A 21,957-nucleotide genomic window follows, 5' to 3' on the forward strand; every position below is an offset into this window, starting at 1 on the left:
CAGCTGATCCAATTCTCTCAGTAGACAGGTGAAGACAAGGGGTGGGAAGGCCAGTGTAGACACTTGCCCAAAGTCTCACAGTAAATTATTGGCAGAGCCAGAGCTAGGCTTCAGGCTCTCTGGAAGGCAGCCCAGCGCCGTTTGAACTAGGAGGGAGGAAGGAAAAAACAATGGGCTGTGTCTCAGTCGTCCTCTCCCCTTCAAATCTGGCCTCAGACACTTACTAGCTGTGCAACCTTGGGCAAGTCACTTAGCATCCATTGAAGGAGGAAATGGCAAACCATTATGGTATCTTTGCTAAGAAAGTCCCATGGACACTATTGGCATGCTGTTATCCAGGGGGTCACAAAGAGTGGTGCACAACTGAAGAACATTGTGTGGGGCAATCTCCTTTGTGTTTTTCTTTTTCCTTCAAAAGAAAGCAGATGTCTGAGGGCAAGGGTTCTGAGTCCTTTATGAGACCAAAGGCTCCTTTGAGGAGGAGCCCTGTTTCACCACATTTATGAAAATGGGCTGGAGATCTGTCCAAGCTTGTCCTGGGTGGTTTTATTTTGGGGGCGGAGGAGTCTGAACCTGTGGTTTTGTTAGTGTTGAAAGCTCCCAGCATGGAAACTCTCTCCACCAAAGTAAGACATCAACTTCTCTGGACTGAGATGTTAAGTCATTTATCTCATATGGTGCCATAGTCAGGATGTGGCCAGTGGAAAGATTCAGATCTGACACCAAGGCCATCTCTGTCACTACATCTTGCTGGCCGAGCATTCAACTTAATTTTTTACCATCTAGTTAATAACGATGATTGATTAATAATAAAGAATGAGAATAACATTCAAGGGCCTTCCCTCCGTTGGTGCAAATCCAAAGTCCTAGGGGCTTTTGTGACATGCCCAGGTGCCAAGCTAGTGTCAGGGATAGAATCTGAACTCAGATTAAACTTTCTGCCTCCAACCCCAGTATTCTGTGCCTATTCCACTGTGCCCCTATAGTGAAATAATCCTCATAATAATCCTACACTAAAGACCTCATCTAATGCCTAGTCCCATCTTGGAGGTGACCTTGGGGTCTCAAAGGCCATGTTACAGAGTGCCCACTCTGCATGGTCCTACCGAGCAGGAAGAGCTTGAAGTATAGGTCCAGTGATTGACTGTACATCTCTTGTCCAAGAACCAACCAGCTAATCAGTCAATTGATTGCTTGAGGCCTTCTATGTGCCAGGCCCTGTATTAGGTGGGCATGGGTGGGATGAGTGACAGGCCAACCGCAATGCAGTGGAGAATGACCAACAGTCCTTGGGGTGGGTATGGGATCATCCCTAGGTGAATGAGCAGCTCTCCTCAGAGCTGGGCCAGAGCCGCCAGAGACTGAGGACCTGTCTAAACCAGCTCTACCAGCTGCAGACAGAGAAGAAGATTTGCCACAGCTGGCTCCAGGCCCTGGAGGCTGAGCAAGCCCAGCTGATGGGAGAGAACTTGGCACTGTTGTCTGTGCTCCAGGGGCAAGGGGGAGGCACTGAGCTCGGGACAGCTTCCTGGCAGAATAGTGAGGCCAGTGGGTAAGTGACTTTTTCCCTTCAGGGATCTCAAAGCCCTTTGTTGTGATGTCCTAAGCCCTCAACCTCAATTGGTTCAAGAAGCAACAGAAAGCATCAGCATCACAGAAGAGAGAACCAATGAAAAGAGAGGGCCCTGCCTTGCTGATTTGGGGACGGAATGGGGAAAAGGATCCAATCTAGTGGATCCTAATCCAGACAGTCATATCATAAACACTTTCTCCTTCTTGAAGCCCCTTGGAGCCTTCTAATGACCAAATGTTGTTGGCCTATTTAGCAGATGGCCCATTTAAATGTTATCCCATTTAAGGACTGCAGATCTGTTTAAAAGCTCAGATGCTGCTACCTCAGGGTGCCCAGGGTAGAGAGAGGGTTAATTCAGGCAAGCATAGTGTCACCAGGAGTCACAGAGGAGAAGGTTCAATCCTTCCAGGTGAGAGCAGCATGGGCAGCTTCAGAAAATGACAAATATGAACTGACATGAAAGGAGAGGAAGAAGATCCCAAGCTATGAGACATGCCTATAGGACTCCCTGTCCATCTTCCTTCCCAGACATCCTCAGTTCCAGAAGGAGTTGGCAACTCCCCAGCAGGAGCCAGAGGTGAAAACATCATGCCCCAGGACCCATAAGGAGGAAGTTCAGTATTGGAAAGCACGCTGGCACCAGGTGGCAAATGAGTTGAAATCCAAGGAGGAGGAACTGGAGATGGTCCAGAGACAGAGGAGAGGCTGGTCATGCAAGGTGGGCTTTCCTCACCCCTTATGGCTCTCCCACCCAGTGCCACTTGCTCTGAGATGCTCCCCTTTCCTCCACTCCCCAGAATCCCTTTGTGCTCTTGTCTTTCCCATTGGGACTTGCTCCTTCCCTCCTATGAATGATCACCCACTCATGCCCACGTCCATATGATAAATATGCCAAAAGGGGTCAACCCAATGTCCTTAGGGCCTTCCTCATTTTCTTAAAAAAAAAACTGTTGATTTCTTATTTTTACATCACCTTCATTTCCAAATATAACCCTACCTCTACCCAGACATTCCTTGTAACAAAAAATTTAAAAAATGACAAAAAAAAAGAAAAGGAAAAAAGCAGTTTAGCAAAACTAACCAACATATCAACCCCATGTGACAGTGTATACAATATTCCTCAAGGAAGAGAGGGAGGTATTTCCACCAGGCCAATGCAGATCATTACCTTCCTCACTTTCTCTTGACATCTCAAGGATATCTATGGAACACATGGGCTGCTCATTGGTTATACTTTGCTTTCCTCATGTAATTGGTCCCATTTTCTTTTCAGAACATAGATTTCTTGGAGTAAATCCTCACTTGCAATGTGATGCAATCACCTCCCTCCTTTCACTGACCTTTGACCTCAACTTCAGTTGTTCAGACTATAGCAGTCTGTGACTGCAATGCCATACAAAACACATGCATGTTGTACAAGCGAATGAAGACCCACTTCTGAGCACAGTGGCAATCAGACTTTCAAGCACTTCCCACTACCCACCCCATTGGCCATTATTAATTCCCTCTTGCTCAGGACTCTCTTATACTCTCAATAACTCTCTACTCTGCTTTATCCATTCTTCTTTTCCAATTTCCTCTCTTCTCTTTTCCAGGTTCCCTGGGTCCAAGAGCTTTTCTCAGGGGAAAAGGAAGATCTGGCTGAGTTGAAAGACCCTGTGGGCAAGTAAGCGACCTCTGGACTTCAGTGGCTGCTTGATGGTGTTTGGGGAAGGATAAGGGCAGACTTATTTGGGAGCGGTCTGGGAGGAAGGGCAGGGATAGCCTTTCTTACTGATGGAAGGAACATTCCCCACATTGGTTAATGGGTCTTCTTGAGCCTTAAGGACCAGAAGTATGGTGAGGTTGGCCTGGAAGAGGAAGGTAAAGATCCAGAGTGAAGGGTAGAAGAAAAAAAGACCCAGGAAGAGAGAGGACGGCTTAATTTGTGAAGCTGACAGTATCTTTCTTTCAGGGAAAATGAGACCAGTGAGCTGGAAGGGACCCGGCTGGCGAAGAAATATCAACATATTTCTTCTGGGGAAGTGAGAAAGAAGACAGTTCCTCTGCCTCTCTTCCTCTGGCCTCACTCACGTCTTCTCCTGCTTCTTTCTTTCTCTCCTATTCTCTCCTGCTCTCTCTTTTCCCTCTTCTGCTCTCTGCTTCTATTTTTCTGTCTCTTTGTCTCCCTTCAATTTTATTTCAGTATCTAACAGCCCTCATTGAGGGAAAATTCTTCATTGTATCTAACTCAAATCTCTTACTCTAGTAATTAAACTAAAACCATTTTTTTGGTCTTCTCTCCGACCAACATGTTCTCCTCTATATCAGGGTCTCTTGAAACTTCTGTTAAGTATCTGACCCTTCCTGTGACAACCCCTTCCCCATGAGAGTTCAGGTCAGGAGGTCAGGGTTCCCACCAGGGACTAGTGTTGGATGGCTTGAAGGGTGGAGGTGGAGACTGCTGGGGTCAGGAAGGGAGCCAGAAAAGGAGGAATCAGCCTCCACTTTTCCTACCTTCCTCCTGATTTCTCCCAGGACTCAAGTTCACTAACAGAGAAGATGGAATGCCAGAGAGATCTCCAGTAAGTATGACCTGGAGGGTAAGGTAACCAGCAATGGGGAGAAAAGAAAGGGGAGTCCTGGGGAATTTGGGTCGCTATGAACAAGGGCCCCAAAGAAGACAGAAGTCATCTCAGAACTAGGGAGGGGTAGATGGTGAATCTTCTTCAGAAGCCCAATCCCCAGTCTTCTCACATTCATGAAGCTTATTCCCTCTTCTCCCTCACCCTCTATTCTGTAATAGAAGCAAGATGAAAATACTGGAGCGGGAAAATGCTCAGATGGCGCTGGTGATCCAGAGGTGGAAGGTGCAGATGGGGACACAGCTTGGCATTCTACTTCCATCTTGTCTGGAGGGAGCAGAGTTTGTGGGAAGGGTCTGAATGCCCACGCCTAGCAAAGGGACCCAGCCTGGTTCCTAGGGTCTACTCTGTCTGGCTGCTGTATTGCCAAGTAGCTGTGGTCTGGGCTCCAGGATTCCCAAGACTGAGAATATCTATCAGTTCCCCAAATCCAGAATCCCTGCCCATCAGAAGGTTCAGAATCTCTCTAATCAGGTATCAGGAGATATTGAGTAGCAGCATTTTCTAATAGAAGAGGCCGTTGTCTGGGAGGCAGGTCACCTGGGTTCTTGTACTGGTTCAGCCACAAACATGCTGTTTGACTAAGATGACGTCACTTCACCAATCTGGGCCTCGATTTCCCAACTTGTCAAATGAGGAGAATAGTCTTTAAGGGCCTCCCTCACAGAAGCTCCAATGGAAGAATGCATGAAGTACAAAGCCCCTCTCTGCCCCCTTCCTTTCTCCCCATATCTCACTCCTCCATGATCCCAGGTGATGGTCATGCACAGGGGCAGGGTTTGGGATCCCTTCTTTCTGTCTTGGGAGAACTGAGCCTCCTCAGACTCGTGTCCCATATCTCAGCCCACCAGCTCTGCCCACTGACGATGCCTCCCTTCATTCCCATCCCCAGCTGGACGAGAGCCCAATGCTTCAGATCGAGCTGGATGCCTGCAAGCAGCAACTAGAACTCGAACGAAGTTTGAGCCTGGCCCTGCAGCACCAGCTTCGGGGGCTGCAAGGCGGGAGTGCTCCCCAGAGGGCAGAGCCTCCACTGGCATGGCCAGGTCCGGGACCGTGCCCCTCTGGGACCCTGAAGGGGACAGAAGCAGAGCCCCGATGGGACATGGTAAAAGCCTGCAGAGAGTGCCTGTGTGTGAGTGGGTGAAGTCTCCAAGGGCAGTCATGGCATACCCCTCAAAGTAAGGGCTTCTTATGGCAGGACTGATCTCCTGTCCTCCTCGGGACATCCCTGAAAGCAGCCTCTGAGCCTGTGCCAGAGTAGAGACTCCCTGAGGGTGGGTGGCTGTCTTCCCCCTCCTACCCGGAGTTCCCTGCCTTTCTTTGTCTCTTCTAGCACCTAGAATAGGGCTCTGTACACAAGGATTTTCTTAATCTCCTCTGACACTTGGAATCCCTAGCTGTATGGCATGGTAGATAGAGGACAAATCTTGGAGTCAGGAAGACCTGAAGTTCTGCTTTTGATATTGATACATATTAACTGCGTGACCCTGGGCAAGTCACTTAACTTCTCAGTGGCCCCAGAAAATTCTCTATGGCTCTAAGTTACAGACTAGCATCTGATCTGCAGTGGTGAAGGAAGTTTCTATACTGGGAATTCCCTTTAAACAGTTGAAATCACGGGTCTAAACCATGGAAGGAAAGAGAAAGAAAACCCAGTAGAGCCCTTTTGAGGCTTAAAGGGTGGGGATAGTATCTTGGACATCCCTCTCTTCAGCCTCTCCAGACCAGGTTCTACTGAGTCCCTGTCCAGTGTAGCCATGTGGTCACCCAACCAGCAACATCCTTCTCTCTCAGCAGCTCCAGTCCAAAGCAGAGCCTCATAGACCCCTCCAGGAGCTTCAAGGATCTTCATCAGGAAGGTGAGCTTTCCTCTCCCGTTTTGTCTGAGCTAGTCCCCTCTATCTGGCCTAACCCAGATGGTGGGTACTTTGGCCAGCCTGGGTCTCCTACAACAAAAATAGCCCCCTATGCTTTCCATTGCCTTTACCTCCATGCTTGGTAAGCTCATGCCCAATACCCACCTTCTTTGGGGAGCCTTTGGGGAGATGTTGACAATACAGTGTGGTAGCTGAAAAGCTAACCATGATCTGGAACAGCATTATGGGAGGCAAAGCACCCAGGGCTAGGGATGGGATTGTCCCATACCCTGCCCTGGTAGGAATCCATCTGGAGCATTGTGTGGTTCTGGGTGCCATGGTTTAGGAAAGACATTGGTTCACTGGAGACTGTCCGGAGAAAGGCACCTACAAAGTGAAAGGCCTTGAGTTCATGCCATGTAAGCATCAGTGGAAGGAGCTGGGGATGTTCAGCCTGGAGAGGACCCAGGGGAGCAATGGCAGCTGCCTTTTCTACTGGGTTCCACAGGGCAGAACCAAGAATGGTGGGTAGAAGTTGTAAAGAGGCGATTTTAGGCTCAAGGTCAGCACAATTATCCTAAAAATCAGAACTATCCATAAAGGAGTGTGAAGGGATGCCTTGGCACTTAACAGGTCCCTCCTTTACTGGTGACCCGCAGGTAAAGGCTGAATGGCCACCTGTAACGGATGCAGTAAAGAGGATCCTTGTTCAGGCCTGGGTTGGACTAGATGGTGGCAGAACACCTTCTAACTCTAGAAAAATTCTGATTCTGGATTAACCCAGAGTCACCATGCCACCTTCTTTTGGATACAAGGCTCCACTTTTTCCTGCTTCTTCCCTTCTGACCCCACAGGGCACACGTGACAGTGTACCCTTGGATGTTCCAGGGTATGCTCCTCTTTGTTTTTCAGTCTGTTCCCCTCTTTGGACCTCAGTTCCCTCATCTGTAAAATGGGGACAATAGCATTTGCCTTACCACCTCACAGGAGTTTCTGGGGAATCAAATGAAAGTACTTATAAAAAAATAAAACTATATTAGAAACACAGGGTATAAGTAATCATAAATTGGATGTAATAATTGAAAATAGAATGGGGGAGAAGGGTCTCTACCCATTCCTCCTCCTGCTTCCAATCCCCTACCTGCCATAAACCATGCTCTTCTGACCATATAGAATCATAGATGTAGCACTAAAAGGGGACTCAACCCCAAACCTCTTCTTTTACAGATGAGGAAACTGAGGCTCAGAGAGATTAAGTGACTTGACTAAGGTCACACAGGTAGTCAACGACAGGCTGGGGCCGAATGCACAGCGCTCACTCTTTTCTGCCTCACCAGAACTTCAGGAGCTCCTGGACTGGATTATCTAGTGCCAGGTGCACATTTAGCAGATGAGGCTGTGCCCCACAGGTGGCTCACACGAGACAGGACAGGGAGAGGTCGGTAAGGCTGGAGAAACATGGTCTCAGACCCTTAGTGAATGGATTTATAGAATGTCTCCTCCGTGCCTAGCAGAACGAAGAATGAACAACCATGTGCTAGGCAGGCAGCGTGGGTTTGATATTTAACCCTTGGCCAGCTTTTTCTGTGACCGACTCCCTCCTAGTAATCTCCCCCGCCCCCCCCCCCCCCCCTCCATCCCCCCCACAGCTGCTGAAGCTATAAAAGTCATTCTACAACCAATGAGGAATGATGGTCCCTGAATCGTTTGGATTATGTGCTCTCCCCCACGTCTCCACCAGGGGGCAGGTTGGTATAGCAGAAGGATTCCTAGATGGCCAGGTGGTAGCTATGAGACGCCCTCTGTGGTCCTGACTCTGCCATTAACAACAGCTGAAGTCCTCACGAGGCCATAAGGGTTAGAGTTGGAATGGACCCTGGAAGCCAACCAGTCCACACCCTTCATTTTACAGACAAGGAAACTGAGGCCCTTAGAGGGAAGAAGACATTCTCCCAAGGCAATAAATAAAAGGGGCCAGATTTGCCCTTGGTCGGTCAGTCAGTCAACAAGCATTTATTAACCATTTATTTTGTGCCGGACATCACAGATACGGAGCAAGAAGGCACTTCATAGTCTAACCCTCCTCATTTACAGATGAAGAAACTGAGGCCAAGGGAGACTGTGATTTGCCCAGGGCCACATAGGTAGTAAGCATCAGCAATGGGACTTGAAGCCAGATCCTCTAGATCTAAGGTTCTTTCCACCATGCCAGGGAACTCGGAGACATTTCCAGAGGTCCACAAACCTGGGTGGAGGAAAACAAAACAACAAAACCATTTACATCTTTGTCTTCACGGACCTTTGCTTTCCTTTGTTTTACTCTGTGTTTTATTTTGTGCCTTTAAAAACTTGATTCTAGGGAGCAGCTAGGGGGCAGCTAGGTGGCGCAGTGGATAGAGCACTGGCCCTGAAGCCAGGAGGACCTGAGTTCAAATCCAACTTCAGACACGTAACGTTTACTGGCTGTGTGACTCTGGGCAAGTCATTTAACCCCGATTGCCTCACCAAAACCAACCAAACAAACAAAATCGTGATTCTGAGAAGGGGTCTAAGGGCTTCTCCGGCCACTGCCCAAGGACTCTGAGACACAGAAAAAGTGAAGACCATCTACCCTCCCGCCTCTCCCTTCCTTACAGCTCTTCTAGCCTTACAGAGTACTTTCCATAAATGATCTCATTTGCTCCTCACCGTACTCCAAGGAAGGTCAAACCCCCATTTTACAGATGAGGAAAAGGAGACAAAGAGAGGATAAGTGTCATGCTACCTCTCCCAGTGATCTTGAGTAGGTCACCTGACAGGATGTCGGGGTTGGAAGGGGCCTCAGGGGTCCCCTGGCCCGACCCATCCCTGAACAAGAACGTCTTCAGTATCCCCATCATCCAGGCTTTGCTTGAAGACCTCCCGTGAGGAGGCATTCGGGACCACTTCAGGATTCCACGCAAATTCAGGAACTTTAACCTTTTGTGTGTCGTGGAGCCCTTTGGCAGCCTGATAAAGCCTATGACCTCCTTTACTGAATCATGTTGTTAAATATATACAGTAAAATACACAGAATTATAAAGAAAACCAACCATGTTGAAACAGCTAACCCAATTTTTTTAAAGTTCATGGACCCTAGTTTAAGGGTCCTTGCTTAATTGTTAGGAAGTTTTCTCTGACATCAAGCCTAAATTTGCCTCTTTGTAGCTTCTACTCATTGATCTCTAGGCCTCAGTTTCCTCATCTGTAAAATGAGGCAGTTAGACTAAACGATTCTAAGCTTCCTTCCTTTTCTTGTTGTTGGTTTAGTCATTTCAGTTGTGCCCGACTCTTTGTGACCCCATTTGGGGTTTTTTTAGCAAAGATACTGGAGGGGTTTGTCATTTCCTTCTCCAGCTTATTTACAGATGAGGAAACTGAGGCCACCAGGGTGAAGTAACTTACCTAGGGTCACACAGCTAGGAAGTGTCTGAGGCCAGATTTGAACTCAGGAAGACGAGTCTTCCTGACTCTAGGCCTGGGGCTCTATCCACTGGGCCACCTAACTGCCCCTTCCTCCTCTAGCATTCAGTGATTCCATCGGTTCTCTCACTGGGCTATGAGCTCCTTGGGGGTCTGCTTCCCATTCCCCTCATATGGGCACTGGGTATGTTTAGGGAGATGGAGAAGAATGGATCACCCGCGTCACTGCCAGCTCAGATGGTGCCTCTGAATGCCAGGTGGGAGAAGGCCACTAGAATCCTCTCACCCTCTCAGCCCTCAGGTGCCAGAGCCGCTTCAGCCATTTCAGAGAGACGCCCGAGGGGGCCAGGAAGCAGGAGCTCCTGGACCCTTGTCAGAGGCAGAAATTCTAAGACAGCAGCTGCAGAAGGAGAGAACCCTGGGGCAGGAGCAGGCGCAGCGGCTTCGGAGCCTCACCTCAGTAAGGGACCCTACCAACTAACTAACTAAGCCAGCCTCGGGCCACCAGATTTTTTCCTGGGTGTATTGCTGGCCCTCAGCTGGTTTCCTCCTTATCCCCTCCAGTCTCCAGCCCCTGCCTCTGAAGGACATCCCTGGGGATGGTTGGAGATGGAAAAGTCCAGGGTCTGTGGTCTTGTGTCCCCCACCTGCCCTCTCCTCCTGCCTTGTCCTCCTCCTGCCCAACCCTCTAGAACATGAGGATTTCTTTGCAGGAGCTGCAGGAGCTGAAACTGAGGATGCCAGAAGAACATGAGGTAGGGTCCTGGGATCCTGGGGAGTGAGAGGGCATTGTCCTGGGCCCTCCTTCCAGGGAGCGCTGTGCGTAAAAGGAGTCGGGTCAGTCCTAGAAAATCTATCAAGGTCCTAGAATCAGGACCTTGGGCAGAGGAAGAGTCTCCTTTTCAGAGGCCTCAGTCCACAGCTGCCATGATGGTGGGTCACTGAGATGAACTCTGGGGCCTCCCTTGGGGGAAGGAGCCAAAGCCCAAGACCTTTTCCAGTCTCAAATTCCCCTGAGCCTCTGAACCCTGGACTGTGCTGGTTCTCTCAACCACCACTAATCACAAAGTCAAGTTCAACCCGTTTTCACTGAGCCCCAATGTGTGGCCAGCCCCATACTCAGCTGCACTTGTCAGAGACTAGAAGAGATAAAGGGTTCTTTTCCCAAGGAGCTCCCCATCTGGTGGGGGAGACAAGGCCCATAAATGGACCAATTAAAGAACAATCTGATTATATTCTGTAGGAATTCAGATAAAGTCTTATGTTTAGAGTTGGAAAGGACCTTAAGAGTCTCCTAGTCCAACTTAATAGCTGCCTAGTCTAACTTTACAGATGAGGAAACTGAGGCCCAGAAAAACTAAGTAATTTACCCAAAGTCAGTGTCAGGGACGAGATTTGAACTCAGGCTCTCTGACCTCATATCTAGCACACTTTCTACTGTACCATGATGCCTCTCCAAAAAGCTAAGGGATTCCCATTGCAGGAGTCAAACCCAAGAATCTTAACTGTTAGGATGTAGGAGAGCACCCAAAGGTTCCCACAGGAGTACAGTCCAAGCTGGATCAGTCAGAGGAGACATCCTGAGGGAGGTAGGAGGCAGATCCAGTGATACCGAAAAGGCCGCCCTGCCCCACAAACTCTCTTCCGTCGGTGTGCCTGAGATCCTGACAGATCACTCCTGGCTAGTCAGTCCCTCCTCTGGGTCAGCTTATCTCCAGGCCTCCTCCTCCTGTCTCTGTCTGTCTCCAGGCTTCCCAGGACTCCGGACAGCAGGGCGTGGAGGCTGCCGAGAGTCAGGTACTCCCAGCTCTACCTACCACCTCCATGCCCCTGCATTCCCAAAGTCTCTCTCCTGAGCTGGGCAGCTTCCCCCAAAGAGGCAGGGCTCCATGTGGCCCCAGGGCTTAGGGAGGGGTGGCTTGGCCTTCATGAGACCCAAGTGAGGTGACTGGGTGTGGGGGTGGGAAACCAGAGGACAGGTAGGAAGGAGCCCAGGGAGCTGCTGTGTTGGGTGATTGAACGGGAAAAAATCAAAGAGCTCACACAGCCCTGTCCCTGGTTCTGGGATCACCCCTGCCCTGCTGCTTCCACTGACCTCACCCTTCCTCGAGTTCCCTTGAGACAATTCAGTCAAGTGAAAAGAGCTTTGGGTTCAGAGTCCCAGGGCCTGGGTTTAAATCCCTGCTCTGCCAACAAATTACCTAAGTTCCCAGACTCATCTGTAAACTGGGGACATTTGTGCTTGAAAGGGTTGTGGGGGTGAGGAAGCCTCTCCTTTCTTCCAAAGCTCCCCACCAGAGGCAGCTCGGTGGCGCAGTGGATAGAGCACCAGCCCTGAAGTCAGGAGGACTTGAGTCCAAATCCGGCCTCAGACCAAACATTTGACACTCACTAGCTGTGTGACCCTGGGCAAGTCACTTAACCCCAATTGCCTTAAAAAAAACAAAATTAAAAAAAAACAAAAAAACAAAGCTCCCTTCCAGGGCTGGGAACCCAGGGGCTCAGCAGTGTTGGTCCTGGGGTGGGTCATTTTCATACTCTCTGGCCACGTGCGGTTACCTTGAGTTCTACACTTCAAGTTGCCAAGTCTCTCCAGGGGCTTCCTGGGTAACCAGGAGCCGAGAGATGGGAGATGAGGAGATGGAGAAGCCTTAGATCTTGTCCATGGGAAATCTCTTAGTTTCGTGGGAGAGATACACACAGGAACTGATGAGGGAACAGTTCTGCTGTCCATATGGCCATGATAATAAAAAATAAGAATGAAAGAATCAGAGTAACTGATATTTACATAGCTCGCATTTAGGGTTTCGAAAGTGCTTTACCTATGCTTCCTTTTTTGATCCTCATCACAACCCCGTGGTCTGGGTGCTCTTATCACTCCCACTTTACAGGTGAGATCACTGAGGATCAACAAGGTTAAGCGACTTTTCCTAGGTCACACAACTAGTTATGTGTGAGAGGTGGGATTCAAACCCATATGTTCCTGGCTTCAAATCTCATCCCCTTCATCAAAATGCCTCCAAGTTCCAGAGAGTTTCTAGAATCTAATGTCTGGAGGGGGGCAGATAAGGGGCAGAGGAGTGCAGGTTGGGTGTGATTCAAGGCATGGTTCCTGGAAGAGGTGTGACTGAGCTGGCTGGCTTCAATTGGGAGAAAAGCAGGCATTCCAGACAGTGGAGAACATGAGGTTGGAATTGACATTCCAAGGGATTAGGTGGAAGGCCACTGGAAGTCTGGCCTCCATAGTGTGGGATGGATGTTAGGGAGATCAGGAGGAACCATAGGATATCCATCTGTATGGGGTGTCCATTTAACAGATGAGGAAAATAAAGCCCAAAGAAGAAAAGAGACTTCCCCAGGTGAAGGCCCTCAAAGGTCATTTCTTCCAAGTTGGCACCTGGCATGGCAGGAAGCAGTGGTGGAGGCAAAGGGAGGGGAGCCTGAAGTTAAGTGCTTACGCCCTCCTGGGCCTCTGGGAGGTTCCCAGACCCTCCTGCTCACCCTCCTCTCCTCCCTCTCTCTAGCTCAGGGAGAGCAGACAGGAGAACCTAAGGTTGGAGCTCCTGGTGTCATCTCTACGGCAGAAGCTGGAGGACAAGTAAGGGCCTGGGGCCTCGGGCTCTGTGCTGGAGGGTGGAGAGGAAAGAAGACAGGCCGGGGGAGACAAGAAGGGACAATGTGAGCTTCAGCTCACTTCTCCCACGCTGGTCACCCGAGGTCTGCCCCAGCCAACCCGACCCTCCCTCCTTCCTGCCCTCACTCTCTTCAAGATGCCTCGGGGCCAGGCTCTCCATGCCAGGCTCTCTGGGCCTCCCAAAGGGATAATGAACCAGTCAGCTAAGCTGCTTCTGCTCATAGAATATCCCAAGAGGGCAGCGCCTTTCCCGGTGTTTGCCCCTCTCCCATGCAGCATGGAAGCCCAGCCTTCCTTCCAGGGCAGGACCTTCTAGGGCCTTCCCAGGAGGGCTCAGCTGCCTCTGCCTGAAATGAGTCACAAGTGATGAGAACTTTCCACTTACCGGAGCAACTCAGGGCGTTTTCAAAACTGTTAGAAACATACTTCATTTTTTTAAATCTTTAGCTGAAATCTGCCTTCTGCCTTCTACCTACTGGCTCTAACCCCCCTCTGTCGGCAGAGTCAGGATGCTTTTCCTCCCTCTTCCACGTGAAAGCCTTCAGATATTTGAAGGCTGCTGTTGTCATAGGATTCTCAATGGAAAGGGCCTGAAGGATCCTTGAATGCAATCCCTCCATTTTAAAGATGGAGAAACTGAGGGCCAGAGAGGCTAAAGAATGTGGCCTTAAGTTTCAGTTGGCCACAGGTAAAAAAGGCAGAACTGGACCTCATGTCCTCTGATCTAATATTTATTCCCTTCAGTTTTCTCTTCTCAACACTAAACAACCCGATTTTTTTAACCTATTCCCAAAGGGCATGGAAACCATGCCTTTCAGGAGCCAATGTCCTCCTACCCACACACACACCCTTAGACACAAATCTATATACACACACCACACACACACACACACACACACCCCTTATGTCCCAAGAGCACCTACTCATTCCCTGGGGGGCCACAGAACACAAAGGCAGCAGAATCTCTTTCCTAGCAGAGCCAAGGGTCTGGGGTGGTGGGAGCAGAGGGCTGCCCACCATGGCCAGCCAATCGTAAGCTTCGTCATCTGTCAGAGGCAAGGCTACAAAGGTGTTGTCCTTCTAGAAGAATCAAGGGAAGAAAAGAAAGTGAAGGTGGGGAGGTGATCAGATGGTCAAAGAGCTAATACTTTGATCCGTCTGCAACATGGACCCAGGGAAAGGCACTGTGTGAATAGAGACAAAGAGGCCTGGAGACCCGGTCCCTGCCTTCAGAGAGCTCCTCGTCTAATGGGGAAAGTATGGCTCTAGTCTTGGGAAACTGCAGAACAGGCACAGTCCTCTCCCTGCCCCCAAGGCCTCTCTTGTCTCTTAGGAAAGAAAAGGGCACTTTCCAGCCAAGTTGGCACATCCCGAGTGCTCCTGGGTGGGGGTGGGCACAGGGGGTGCCAGGCACGGAGCAGGAACTGTCTGCGTTCCCCCTGCGCCTAGACCAAACCGGCTCTGGGAAGCCTTGCCTCACAGGCACACACGGGGCCAAGAGCCCCAGGGCATTATGCAGCTGGTGCCAGAGACTAGAAGGGAGGCTGGGCAGGAGGGAGGGAGGACCTGCGCCAGGGGGGCCAGAGGTCTAAATAACCCTTCCTGAAAGCCTGGGCTCCCGTCCTCCGTTCACACCTGATTTGAAGACGGCCCCTGTCGGCCTCAACACGTAAGAAACGCACGCTTCTCAAGTTCTCAGGCCCAGCATCCCCTCCAAAGTGCCCCTGTGCTCCCAATCACATGCAGTTTTTCCCCCATGAAATATAGGACATCTGGTTCAATCTCATGTGGGAAAGCTAGCTTCTCCGGCTACTTTGCAGCCTTATTCCATCCACAGACTGAGCCCTGAGCCTAGGCATAGACTGACCCTTAACCTTGGCCCCAGCATAACCCTTAACTAAACCAGCCAGCCTTCAGAGACAGTTGCCCATCAGGGTTAGGGTTCGGGACCTGGAGTGGGAGTGTGGAAGGCTCAATGCAGCCGGGTCATCCTCGGACAGTTCCAGAGCCTGCTCCAGGTTGGGCCTGGAATAATATTGATCTCAGCTCTCCCTTGCCAGCCCCGCCTCCCTCTTTTAGAAGGAGCTGTCTGGCGAAAGTGACCAAGGTGGGCTCATAGTGCTGCGTGGAATCTCAGAGGCCATCTATCCCAAGCTCCTTGATTTTACAGAGAAGGAAAATGAGGCTGGGGGTGAAGGGTTGTGTAAGCAACTGCCTCTCAAAGTGGCTGGTCTCAGCGCCTGTTTGTGCCTGGGGTTAGGGATCCATCTGTGGGTGGTGTTCACCAATCTGGGCCTCAGTTTCTTCAAGGCATGCTAGAGATTCTCTCTAAGGGTTAAAGTCACCCAGCTGGTGGTGACAGTCAGGGCCTCTAGGACCTTAGCTATTTTTCAGTTCCCATTTAGAGGCTCTGATCAGGAGGAAGCTGCGAGCCTTTCCTAGGGCAGTTGGGCATTTGAAATTTTAAATGAAAATCTGTGTCCACAGGGAGCAGGCACTGAGGGAGCTCCTGAACCCAAGGGCCGCTGAGCAGGGGGAGACAGAGATGACGCCCTCCTCCCTGCTTAAGGTAGCAGCCGTAGGACAGGGGGCAGGGCTGGGGACTGGAGCCAGGTGGGGGCGGGAGGCCTGGCCAGAGGGGCAGGAGTGTCTACACAGGGTGAAGAGGAGGATTTTCAGAAACATGGATTGATCTTGGGTCCCAGGCTCAAATGCATTAGTTACTGGAAACTGACCAAAAATGGCTTTGATAAGATGGTTCATGGAATGCAAATGTGCTCATACCTAGAAATTACCCCTTAACTCCCAGCCGGGCTTCAGCCAGTTGGTCCCCGAAGAGCTGAAGAGGGGCCCCCGAGCTGGCTGGGGGGAGGTTCCCCAGGGCCACTGCAGTCACTGTAACGCCTTCCTGGAAAAGCTGGACAAAGTGCTTCAAGGTGAGTTCCCCTTGACCTCCACCTGGCGCTGGGGGCAGAAACTGGGTCCATTTTCAGTGTGATGCCCAAGCAGCGTTTTATTGGAAATGGTTTGTAGTCTTATGGAACCATAGCGAATTGGAGCCAGAAAGGATCAACTGCTTTTTAAGGAAACTGAGGCCCAGAGAGACTGTCTAAGACGGCTCAGAAAGGTTGTGCCAAGAGGATGAGCACCCTGACCCCTGGTTCCTGAGTTGCTCATGGTCTGCATGTGCTTTGCAAACGATCACTTACAAACCATGCTCTAGCACTCCTTTCAAGATGATTCAGGATCCTTGTTTCTCTGGGGGTGTGGCTGTCTCTTCTCAGCCCCCCTGAGCTAAGTGCCCCTCCACAGTCATTGCCAGGGCTAGGATGAAGGTCTGGGGGTGACCAGGGCTGGGATGAGGGGCAGGGGTACCCGGAGGGACTGTGAGCTTCTAGCTTTGGGCCCTGGGGTGTCTCCAGGTTGGGAAGTGTCTTCAAAACCAGCAGAGAAGCCACAGGCACTGGGGCAGCCCCAGAAAGTCTTGGAGGTGAGTGAGCTCTGTCCTCTTCCCCTGCCCACTTCCCTCCGTTTTTCAGAGCACAAGGCTCTCTCCTCCCAGACCAGGAAGGCCCCAAACTTTTCCTTCCAGGATCCAGGCATGGGCCAGAGATAGAGTGGGAGGGAACAGCTTGGAACGGGAATAGGTTGGTGGGCTCTCACGTGCCTTTGGTGGTCCCAGCACCCACCCCCTCCGTTGGTTTTCTCCCCACCTCTTCCCCAAGAGGCGGCTGCGTAGAGCAATGGATAGAGTACCACTGGCCTGGGAGTCAGGCTAGACCTGAGCTCTCATATCCTTCCCGAGATGCTTATTACCACTAATAGTGATCATGTGGTGTTTTACATGTGCTGTTTCATCTGGTCCTCACACCAACCCCACGATGGCAGTGCTATTATTCCCATTTTACAGATGAGAAAACTGAGACCGAGGAGTTAAATGACTTGACCTGGGATACACAACTAGTACAGTCTGAGGAAGGATTTGAACGCAGATTTTCCTGATTCCAAGACTCTCTAGGGGCAGCTAGGTGGCGCAGTGGATAGAGCACCAGCCCTGAAGTCAGGAGGACCTGAGTTCAAATGCAGCCTCAAACCAAACACTTGACACTTACTAGCTGTGAAGTCACTTAACCCCAATTGCCCCCCCCAAGACCAAACTAAAAAAAAAAAAAAACCAAGACACTGTATCCCTTTGACCGCCTAGTTGCCTCATGGGACCATGGACAGGTCATTTCATCTCAGTCAGCTTCAGTTTACTCATCTGTAAAATGAAGGGGTGGGACAGGGGTTGGACTCAATGCCCCCTAAGGACCCTTCTAGCTCTAAATCTGTGATCATGTGATCTGCGATCCCAGGGACCCAACAGGCATACCCCAAAGGGGGGCCGAGCTCCCCGGAGTGACCTCAGGGACATTGAGCGGGTTAAACACCAGCATCGGCTGGTGACTGAGCAGGTATGGGGCAGGTCTGCTTGGAGGTGGAGGGGCTGTGGGGTTGGGGGAGGAGGCAGAGGGACTGACCCCAAAAGGAGGGCTTTCTGTCTCTGGCTGGCCTTACCTGCCAGGATCTATCTATAAGACTTCTTTTTTTTTTTTTTTTTTTTTGGCTAGGAAATGGGGTTAAGTGACTTGCCCAGGGTCACACAGCTAGTAAGTGTAATGTGTCTGAAGTCGGATTTGAACTTAGGTCCTCCTGAATCTGGGGCTGGTGCTCTATCCACTGCGCCACCTAGCTGCCCCCAGCTCTATCTTCCTCTTACAATTCAGTTGCAGGATCTGTTTGGGGAGAGACGGGAAAGGACCAGCAAGGCTGAGCAGCCCCCCAGGGAGTGGCCAGAGGGAAGCCTTGGGGATCAGGGGACCAAGAAGTCCTCAGTGGAGCAGGTGAGAACCAGTCCCTCTCCCCAGTCCCCCCAGCCACGCCCCAAACCCAATCCTCTATTCTCCTGCTGGTCCCTGGCTCCGCCCCGAATCCTACTAGAAGAATGGTCCAAGGCAAACACCTGGGAGGGATGAGAGCTTGCTCCTGGTGGTGAAGAAAAATCAAGATTAATCCAGTTTGAGTCAACAAGCCATTAGTTCTGTGTGTAGGATTTTGAGCTAAAAGGTACCATAGATACTATTTGGTCCATCCCTGACGTTTTACAGATAAGGTGACCGAGACCCAGAGCAGGGGATTGACTCGCCCCAGAGTGGCAAAACCCAGGCCGGGTTCTCTGACGCGAAACAGTAATTAACACGTATGTAGTGAACCCCACAACAACCCTATGAGGAGAGTCCGAAAGGTGCACTTATCCCCATTTTATAGATGAGGAAAATGAGGCCTGGAGTGGTTCAGGGACTGCTGGGTCACACAGCTAGATCTGGAGTCAGAACTGGGTCCAAATCCCTGCTCTACCATCGTATGACCACGGAAGTTATGGGGCTTAACTGCGTCTTTGCTCAACTGGAAAATGATGGCATTGGACTAGATGGTGTCTAAAGTCACTTCCAGCTCTGGTCAGTGACCTCAAGGATTGAAACCAGTTTTCCCTGACTCCAAGCCCGGGTCCGTACCTGCTATTCGCTGTTGCTTGTCCAGGGGTTTCTCCTAGAGGTGAAAGGTTATCTCAGAGCCCTAGAGCTGTGGGATGAAAGTCTGGTGCCCAGGGCAATCTGTGGGAGAGGGACAAGGAGGGGATGTGCCGCAGCTTCCCAGCCCACTGCTCAGTCAGTAGGTGTCTATTAAGCACCTACTGTGTGCCGGTACTGCGCTACGCTCCGGGGATACAAAAAGAGTCAAAAGACAGTCCCTGCCCTCAAGGAGCTCCCAGTCTAAGGGGGAGGCAACAAGCAAACAGAGACATACAAACGAGATATACGTAAAATAAATGAGAATTAATTAAGAGAGGGAAGCCGGCAGAATTAAGTGGGTTTGGGAAAGGCTTCCTGTAGAAGGTGGGATTTTAGCTGGGATGTGAAGGAAGCAGGAAGCAGGAAGCAGAGAGAAGGGAGGACATTCCAGGCATGGGGGACGGCCAGTGAAAATGCCCAGAGCCAAGAGACAGAGTGCTTTGTTCATGGAACAGCCAGGAGGCCAGGTCACTGGGCCAAAAGGAGTAAGGTGTAAGAAGACCGGAAAGGTAGGACAGGGTGTTGTGAAGGGCTTCAAAAGCCAGCAGAACATTTTGTATTTGATCCTGGAGGCAATAGGGAGACCCTGGAGTTTACTGGGTAGAGGAGTGACTTAGGTCTGTGTTTAGGACAATCTCTGGTGGCGAAACAGAGGATGGATCGGAGTGGGGGGAGACTTGGGCAGGCAGAGCCACCAGCAGTCCAGGCATGAGTGATGAGGACCAGTGTCAGCAGGGAAAAGGGGTCATAGGCTTTGGCAGCAGATTAGATATGGGGGTGAGAAACAGAGCTCGTACCTGGGACTGAGAGCAGCTGCATCACCCCCACTCTGGACTGAACAGATTTGCAAAGAGGCAGCTCCTGCTCCTCGTCGCCACTCTGCCCCTGTCCCCAGATGGCCCCCTCTTTTAGGCAGCTTGTGATAGGGGCTGACTCCCAACCCTCTGCTTCTCCCTGGACTGATTGTGCTGTGAAGGTCCCCACTCTGTGGGCAGAAAGTGTTCCGGGGTGATTGACAGAGAAGAGGGGATCCCTAACCAAAGACCTCTGAGGTTCCATCCAGCTTTGAGGTGCTGAGATTCTGGGAGTCAGGAAATAGTGTCACTTAGGAAGGCCTCCTCATTATTACAGAGAGATGGGAGTAGGGCAGGAATGGGGATTCCTGGCCAGATTGATCAGCGAGGACACTGGCTATATAGCAAGGAGCTTAGACCTCAGCTCTGGAGGTCCACTGGGAAGCTAAGATTTTCTTTGTGTGCCTCTTTGTCTACTCCACAATTTTCCCTTCCCCTCCCCTAGGCCTCTAGGACTCTGTTCTGTCTCCCTCCCCCATCTGAACAGAGCCCAGGGAAGCCTTTGGGATCCATCGCTGACCCTGTGTAGGGGGAGGGATTCTCTACCTTTTTTATGTTATAACCCCTTTGGGCAAATCTGGTGAAGCCTAAGGATCCCTTCTCAGAATTAAATTAAATGCATTACATAAAATACAGAGGATCACAGAGGAAACCAATTGTATTGAAATAGTTACAAAAAATGCTTTTTTAAGTCCGTGGACCTTGGGTTAAGAACCCTTCTGTCACATGTTTCTCCTTGTCTCTGAGTTCCCTCCCCCAGGGGGATGTATTTCCTTAGCCTCAGCTCTCTCCTTGGGGTGAAGCAATCTCAGGCCTCACCCGGCAAGAAGGAGGACTGGGGAGGAGTCATTGGGGGTGGGGGGGGAGGTGGGACTTCCCCAGGTTTCCTAGAATCGTGCCAAAGCTAGGCCTGCTCAGTGACATTCCTCCTCCCATTCTCCCTGCAGCTAAACTGAGGTTCCACTGGCAAACCCAGGAGCCCTACGACCTTCCTCAGCTGCAATGAGTGTTGCAGAAAGGGTTCAGTCTGATTCATCCCTGGCCCCAAGACAGACTGGACCTGGAGGGATCTTACTGGAATAGTCTGGAGTGGAATTGGCAGATATGGGCCGTGGACTCGGTCAGGAATCTGCCAGGGTGTTTCAGACCATTTCAATTTGCCAGATCTTCCTCAGAAATGGTCCAAGGGCCCTTTGCCTTCAGCCCCAGGACTGTCTCCCTTACTAATCCCTATGGAAATAACAATACCTGTTTGCATATCATCTTAATATTTACCAAGCACTTTCTTCACTACAACTTGGTGGGGGAGATGATACCCCCATTTTACAGATAAGGAAACTGAGGCAGAGGGTAAGTGAATCACCAAGGGTTACACAGCTATTAAGTATCTGAGGCAGGATTGGAACTCAGATCGTCTGACCCCAAGTCTGGAGCTCTTTTTCCCGATTCCGTGCTGCCTTCTAAAATCTTCTGATCCCTCATCCCTGGCTCAAGAATCAGAGAAATAAATTAAGAGCTGGAAGAGAGGGGCCTATCTCCTCATTTTACAGCTGAGGAATCTGAGATTTCAAAGAGGGTCAGTGCCTGGTCCAAGGTCTCATTGTGGCAAGGCAGCATTAGAACCCTGGTCTTCTAGGTCCAACTTTACACTACAAGTAAGTGACCAACAGATCAACAAGCAATCATGTAGTATGTGCTCTGTTTCAGGCATTGTGCTAGGTGCTAGTGAAATCCTTCCTGCCCTCTAGAAGCTTCCATTCTAGAGGGGAAGCCCACAGGTACATGTACAGGAGCACCTTCTCCATCCCCGAGCCTGCTTGGTGCCCTGGGTCCTGGGACCCACACACACTTGGTCCCTTCTGCCGCTGATGCCGTGACCAGCTGGTCATTTCTGGCAGCAGGCCCTCTTTCCCTTCGGCCATGCCAGCCACCCTGGATTTCACAAAAGAAAAGATGATCAATTCAGGAGAATGCTTCAGGGTCAGGTGATGGAGAAGACTCGCCTGAACCAATCAATGTCAAGGAAATCTTGTCCTCAGCAGCTACAGTGATGGAAATGGAGAGTATCCCCAAAATGAAACAGCAGGATGCTGGTAACTGTGAGCAAAGCAGTGTCTGGGGAAAAGAGAAGCTGAGAAAATGCATTCCCCCACGTCCTGTGCAGAGGAGGGGGCTTTGGGTGTGGGGCGCTGTAGGTACTGCTACACTCAGGTGAGACGTTGCTGAAGTTCTTGAAAGGCTTTTAAAAATATTATCTTTTTGGGAGGGACGGTGTTACAAACAGATCTCTGGATGGAGAAGGGATTTATTTGGAATGAAGGTGATGTAAAAACAAAAGGTATCGATTAAAAAATGTTTAA

At 50.5% G+C, this 21,957-nt stretch overlaps 1 protein-coding gene across 1 annotated transcript in view; it reads left to right on the top strand.

The window, feature by feature from the left end:
* The window catches only part of LOC114040234 (trichohyalin), a 36,083-nt gene extending 14,126 nt beyond the window's left edge, over positions 1–21,957 (top strand). Inside the window, exons 9-26 of the mRNA XM_027858273.1 lie at positions 1,317–1,552; positions 2,102–2,291; positions 3,169–3,239; positions 3,528–3,597; positions 4,091–4,137; positions 4,359–4,422; positions 5,090–5,305; positions 5,998–6,059; positions 9,792–9,957; positions 10,211–10,252; positions 11,247–11,294; positions 13,022–13,095; positions 15,619–15,700; positions 15,920–16,067; positions 16,554–16,621; positions 17,487–17,585; positions 17,898–18,014; positions 20,545–21,957. Coding sequence (XP_027714074.1) covers positions 1,317–1,552; positions 2,102–2,291; positions 3,169–3,239; positions 3,528–3,597; positions 4,091–4,137; positions 4,359–4,422; positions 5,090–5,305; positions 5,998–6,059; positions 9,792–9,957; positions 10,211–10,252; positions 11,247–11,294; positions 13,022–13,095; positions 15,619–15,700; positions 15,920–16,067; positions 16,554–16,621; positions 17,487–17,585; positions 17,898–18,014; positions 20,545–20,553 — 1,809 coding nt within the window. The 3' untranslated portion in view covers positions 20,554–21,957. The remainder of the gene's footprint in view (positions 1–1,316; positions 1,553–2,101; positions 2,292–3,168; positions 3,240–3,527; positions 3,598–4,090; positions 4,138–4,358; positions 4,423–5,089; positions 5,306–5,997; positions 6,060–9,791; positions 9,958–10,210; positions 10,253–11,246; positions 11,295–13,021; positions 13,096–15,618; positions 15,701–15,919; positions 16,068–16,553; positions 16,622–17,486; positions 17,586–17,897; positions 18,015–20,544) is intronic.

This window comes from Vombatus ursinus, unplaced genomic scaffold, assembly GCF_900497805.2.
Source record: "Vombatus ursinus unplaced genomic scaffold, bare-nosed wombat genome assembly UNPS02012811.1, whole genome shotgun sequence".
NCBI lineage: Eukaryota > Metazoa > Chordata > Mammalia > Diprotodontia > Vombatidae > Vombatus > Vombatus ursinus.